At 35.6% G+C, this 6,646-nt stretch overlaps 2 protein-coding genes across 2 annotated transcripts in view; both read left to right on the forward strand.

Moving 5' to 3' along the window:
• Nucleotides 1-1,084: 1,084 nt before the first annotated feature.
• LOC117115336 (collagen and calcium-binding EGF domain-containing protein 1-like) lies at nt 1,085-5,630 on the forward strand (the record flags this gene model as incomplete). Its single annotated transcript, XM_033259088.1, is given in 4 exon segments — nt 1,085-1,560; nt 4,525-4,617; nt 5,142-5,194; nt 5,496-5,630. Coding segments are annotated over 4 exon segments (355 nt in total), but the record flags the coding sequence as incomplete, so codon positions are not given.
• Nucleotides 5,631-6,591: 961 nt separating this feature from the next.
• LOC117115322 (collagen alpha-1(X) chain-like) overlaps nt 6,592-6,646 on the forward strand; it is an 8,647-nt gene continuing 8,592 nt past the window's right edge. The window contains exon 1 of the mRNA XM_033259062.1: nt 6,592-6,595. Within this exon, the coding sequence (XP_033114953.1) occupies nt 6,592-6,595 (4 nt within the window). The remainder of the gene's footprint in view (nt 6,596-6,646) is intronic.

Here is a 6,646-nt window from a genome sequence, read left to right on the forward strand (position 1 = left end):
ACCTATGAGTATGTAATACCCTCTGTAATACAGTACAATCATATACAACCGTGCAATAATAATTTTTCATGTTTGAAAGGCGTATAAAGTAAGAACAAAATGATGATAATGATGATGGTGATAATAATTATAGTATAAAGATAATATTGATGCTGCAGTGCTGATGACGATAGTGATATTGTTGATGATGATAATGATGAGGATGATGATAATGATGATGATGATGATGATGGAAATGATGATAATGAAGATGATAATGATGACGATGGTGATGGAAATGGTGATGGTGTTGGTGATTTCATTTCATTTTCATTTATTTATTCGACCATATACAATAAAAAGTGACCAATAATATACTGCATATTACACGGCGATTCTTGAAGACAATATTTCAAGATTATCTAATGAATGAATTGATTGAATTATTACGGTTTATATAGGACTACGTAATTTAATAAATATTAGAAAATAAAATATAAAGAATTCAATATTGATTTAAATTGCATATTTACAGGTTTTAATTTAAGATTACAAAAATATATTAAGATTAATTTAGTAATTAAAAATTTCACTGCATATCATTGTGATGATGATGAAGATGATTATAATGGTGGTGGTGGCGATGATGGTATTGATTATAGTAATTATGATGATAATATTTTTAGATAATAATAATAATACAATAGGTTACGCCTTAGCTAAGTGTTACACACATCCAAGTGTTTCGATGAATATTTATACGGTATGAAGAAACATAGTATAGACTATGACATTCGCCGTATTTTTGTTTTATTTAATGGTTTATTTCTTCTTCTGCACCTTGTAAATGTAGGCCTGAATTCAATATTGTATTTCATTTGATTTAATTTTCTAATAGTTAATATCAGATATTGAATCATGTCCCTATTAGGCAGTTCCTGGCATAATTTCTGAATTGAATTACTGTACCAGCGTAGGCCTACCCAGAGTTAAAAAGTTCGTTTTAACGATCTGTGGTAAACCATACTCGTATGACATCTGTTCCACTTTGTAGCAAAACTATTCGGATGTTCATCTTTCCTCGTCGCGCAGAAGCAGCTGGCTTTTCAGAGTTATTGATAGTTTGTACATTTCGCAAGTGTTAGGACTATATTGTTAAAAGGCTAAACCATACGTCATTTCGGATTATCATATCTCTTGAATTATTCAGCCTCGATCCAGGGACCGTCAGCAGGGCCAGGTTGTAGGAGGGATCACCCGCAATACGTTTGAGGAAAGTCTGTTAGATATAATCCCGATCCGAGTCCGTTTGCCTTTCGTTTATTGGCTCATGAAGCTTATTTTACGAAGAATGTACGAGTGCTAGTTAACACAGTTTTAACAGTGGTCATTTCGCTCGTACGTACCCAGAGTTTTAGCTGCTGGAACAGGTTGCGTCCCGGTGGTGCAGCATAAGCGAAATATCCAGTCCTCAATTTCTGTATCTTCTACTTTTAAATTAAGTATTATGGATATTTGTATATATTGGATATTTGTTTTCCTTGCATTCCTGGATGTATTTACCAAGAACGCTAAAGCAAAGTAAGTAATTATATTTAGGCTTAGTTTATTTCTTTCTTTTTTCAAAAATCAGATTAGGTAAATAATTATATTTATTGCCGGAAGTTTTAAATCTGTTTAGTTGAATAACTTATGAGTTACGCCTATTAAATAAACACAACAAACGTACAGTTTACAGCTGTATAACAAGGTCTGTTTTGCCACTTAAACATTAAGCTATTGTCTTGATAGCTTGCCAACTATTTTGGAAAAGGCAAAGCATGAATGAAAGTTTAACTGCATCGTCAGATTGATGGTGGTGTGCGGCTGTGGATTTGGCAGAGCTCATCTTGCTCTTGGCAATTTAGAAAGTACCGTAATTATTTATACATTCGTTTATACGGATTTTATGAACAGATATTTAGGTACGAACGATAGGAAAATATCTCGTATAATTGGAAAATGCACCGTTGAAATTACTTTACTAAAAAATAAACTTAAAGACAGGCTCCGGATGAAAAATAATTGATGTTGTAACAACCCCCCCCCCCCCCCCCACTTCCCCCAGATATTAAAAAATCTTTTCGATTATTTCTTTAGACACCAATTCTGTGTCTTAGAAACTACAGCATATTATTTTTCCATCCGGAGCCTAGTTCAACTCAACTTACTTCACCTTATACCTAAGCCTAGACTTGCCACAGTCTAACCTAAGCCGCTAGGGTGGTAATTCCAATGTGTAACCCTACAGGCGTACCGTACCGGTCACCTGAAATCACCAACGTCACTCATTTGATAAACGTGTACCGTACGGTAAAAATATACCTAGTGTCAGATGGGAGTTAATGGCAATATTGATGAGGTCTGTTGAAGTTAATGTGTTTTTATGATAAGAGAACTCAGCTTCGTCACCCCGTCAAGACACATGGTGGTGATGGAATCATGCCAATCGTGCTAGACCTACCTTTAATTAACTTTTTATGAATGAATGGGAAAATTCAAGGTTGGATTAATTCTGTGTCAAAATCACTCTAAACCGCTAGGACTAGTAGACCCGTGGTTCTGGATGGGAGCATTATTCGCCGTCGGCCTACTACTTAGGCTACGTAATGATTTAGGAGACATGTAGCCCATAAGTAGGCCATGCCTGGGCCTGCTATTAAAATCATCATGATACAATAGACGTCATGTTTTATTTTAGACTTGCAGTTAAATGAAATTTTAATACTTCTATCACAGAATTAACAAAATATTCGTATGGTTAAAAAAAAAACAGCTTACCAATAAGAAAATAAATTGATAACAGTCACGTTAAAGTAAGGGCCATCCATATTTGCAACTTTTAAAGAAAAAAGTAAGCATACGTTTCAGGAAGAGGGTGTTGAAAGTGTAGGTATCTTTATGATAAAGATAGAATGAGGATTGAAAATGACGCATTTTATTGTGTACTCTATTTCAGGGGTAGGGAGGTGGGTCACAGAAAAGAGTATGTTTTGTACCTTATGAAAATTATGGATGACCCCAATGTAATTATAATTTTTTTTGCTCCAGCTGCCTATCCATGACTTACATTAACTTTTTTGTCGAATAAATAATTGAAGTTTGGAAACATTGGAATGTCAATAGATTAATTTATATCTGCATAGGCTTTGTTCACTTTTTTGGCCTAGTTGATTCCAAATTCTCGCAGTTGTAGCATTTTACTCAATGGCCGTTACCAAGGTATGTCGACAGAAATGTAGGCGTACTATCTAAAAATTATGATATCAATGTAAAACTGCCAAATACTGTACAACGACAGCAAGCGGTGTTCTTGCTAAAATCACATGAATCAATGACCCGAGGCTATTATAAAATTTTAAACCCATCTAATGCAATCCGGAGACCGTGTTTAATAGAAGCATTGCTCCTGGGGTAAAACCATGTTAAAATTAACTGGGATGGGAAAACTTCTAGTTAGATGATCCGACGAGACCTCACCAGATGACCCTTAGCAGAAGTGTCTATATATAAATATACTGTACATCTACTGAGACTCTGTCGTATTGTGGTTGCTTTAAGTTTGTGTAGATGACAGCCTCCGGATTGTGTTTATTTTCAAAAATATTATTTCAGCCACTAGTTCTGTCATAATCAATTACCGATTAGTAGTCAAATAGTTAAATTTGTGACTCGTCGCCTAGGCTTTTAATTGACCCAGATAAGAATTGCTCTAGGCCACTGGCGACATCCCTGTCCTGTGACCCTAAGATCAAGGTCTTCTTCGGTACACATTTCTGTCTTGTATAAAACATGACTATAAGGTATAAAATAACGCATTTAGCTTTTCATTTTTATAATATTTTATCATATTTTCTCTGTTTAAGGCATACTGTTTAGCCTATCAACCTTGAATTATTTTCCAATATTCATGATGTAAATTTCAAATATTCGGGGTGTTTAATAAAAGCATTTGCATATTATTTACAAATGCATTATCATTATTATTTTCATTATTCTTTATAATTATATATTCTACTTGTGTATGCGTTTGTGCACCTTCATTATTTCACCCCAGTTAAGTAAACGTGATGTCATAACGTCTGCAGGCGTAATACTATATGGCAATCGATAAACGACATAGGCCTAAGTCAATTAGGCCTATGTTACAATTATTGGTAAGATAAAATATTAATAATGAAGTTAATATGGTAAATTACCTTGCTTTTACCACCTGATACTTTCTCTTTAATTTTAGTCTTCTTTTTACAATATTTTTATTGTTTAGTCTCAAAAGGGAAATTCCCGTGATGTAATGTTGACTGATGGGGGCGCGCTTTTTACATTCAGCAAAGAGTATTTATATACTCTTTGCTTTCAGTACCAAAGAATCCAATACAGAAATTTTTCAGTGAATAGTTTAGACATCATTAAACAAACAAAACCAACATTGCCTCTACATTACTTATATTATTTCAGATTACTTAAATTTGTACTCCAGATTTAAACCAATGTTTTTCCTCGTAGAATTGAAGAAACAGAAGACTGTCCAAGAAGTAAAATCATTTCGACGTTTTATCCATGCCATCGATCCGACGGGAGAACAGACAGATGCGTAAGGTAGGTAAACTGCCTTTGTTTCCATCCCGGGTTTTCATGTACAGTCTACTACTTATATTCTACCAATATTGATACGCAAGTCGTATATTCTGCCTGAATCTGCGTTTGTTAAATTCAACATACAGTAAATTATCCAAACACATTTCGCCTACAATACTTAAATTTAACGAATCGTAATGTTGAAATCAAAGGACATGACGTTATAATCAACTACATACCAACTATACAGCTCGGTGTAGGATCTTTGAAATCATTAGGGCTGGCCAACCCACAAACTCCAACAGGAGTACGAACATCGGAAACATGACATAATAGACAGATCATCAGACCTGGTAGATTCCCACTTAGTCGGTGTTGCATTCAAGCACAATAACAAATGCATGAGTAGTAAGACTCTGTGAATTGATACCCTGTGGAGTGTAAGTATTACACAGCCTCCTTTTTACATGACAGCACAATAATAAAATGTCTATGATTTTTATTCTGGTTTAGGGCTGGTTTAACGTGTCTGTTTCCTCTTCCAGGAAGCGGTGTTGCGCTGGATATCAATACGTAAATGGACATTGTGTTCCAGAAGGTAGGTCATAGACATAGATAATTACAAACAGGGTCAACAGGAACATCAACAAGAACAACAGTAATAAGAAAAAAAAGCATCAACAACAAGTAACAGCAAAAACAGCACCAACAGCAGCAGCAGCAGTAAAACAACAATAACAATACAAATATAGTTGAAATGAAAAACCCGCCAATCTGCAGTGCCAAATAAAGATGTTGCTTCATGTTATATCTCGTAACTGCTGTATTGAATAAATATAGGCCTACTAATTGTTCTCTCTCCCTCTCTCTCTCTCTCTCTCTCTCTTACATGTGATTAGAGTTGGACGTCTGTGCCGACACACCTTGTGAACAGCAATGTACCAATAACTTTGGACGCGTATTATGTACATGCTACTCAGGATTCCTATTCGACAAAACTAAATATCGAGCCGGTCTATCACCGTATTGCGTCGGTAGGTATACATCCCTATATAGTTTTAAACACACATTCATATTATTTTTGTATACATTAACATGACTTGGATTGGATTGGATTATTGTATTTATTCGGTTTAAACACAAAGGATAGCCCACGAAAGTCTAGAAGAAGGCTTATTTCCAGTGGGGTCCTTCTGGTGGTGATTGGGCAGTGCACCGGGAGACAATCCCCTACTCTTTTCGGAAGAGTGTACTGCGTTCTTTAATGTGCACATGGGACATAATGCACACAGGACCAACAGCCTAAACCTCTCATCCGAAAGACGGTGCACTATTCTAACTTGTATTTCAGCCCTCCAGCTGAAACACAAGGAGAGGTAGTGATGGGAATTAAACCGGGGACCTAGAGATCTCCACGGTTCAGCGCACACACAGTGGCTACCACCAGATAGGCCGACCATTTTCTCTATAGGCCGACTGAGCTAAGCTACTCTCCAGGCGGTTAAACGCAACGTCATCAAGACATGCGCGACACTCCAATTTATCATTTAATTTAATTCCATTTATTTATTCGACCAACATTTACAAATTGGAAACAGTGAGAGTATAAAATCTCTGTGTGTTATATTTCATACCATAAAGAATGTTCATATCGTAAAACCTCTGTTTATACTCTTGAAAGTTTATAATTAATTTGCAATAAATGAAGTTTTTTCTTTGTTTTTGATCCATCTACCGATTTCTTCGCTGTGCAATTTTAGTTCTTGCATCTTGCTGTGAGGATGTTAAGACAATGTATGTCGGTAGCACACACATAGGCCTACGTACTGTCAACATAAAATACATAGACTTCGTGCGAGGGTATACCACCCTAACATATGAGAGTAGTAGTCAGTAGATGTCTATCAGTCTATTATCCCATTCTACTACTAACCCAATAGTCATCATACAAAACTTTGGACTGTACACGAACATGAGTGTTTTACATAATCCAAAATGAGTAATAATACAACAATGCCAGTTAAAATATGTGTGTGTATATATATATATC

Source organism: Anneissia japonica, unplaced genomic scaffold, assembly GCF_011630105.1.
Source record: "Anneissia japonica isolate Jap-2015-1 unplaced genomic scaffold, ASM1163010v1 scaffold287800_len1627635_cov199, whole genome shotgun sequence".
NCBI lineage: Eukaryota > Metazoa > Echinodermata > Crinoidea > Comatulida > Comatulidae > Anneissia > Anneissia japonica.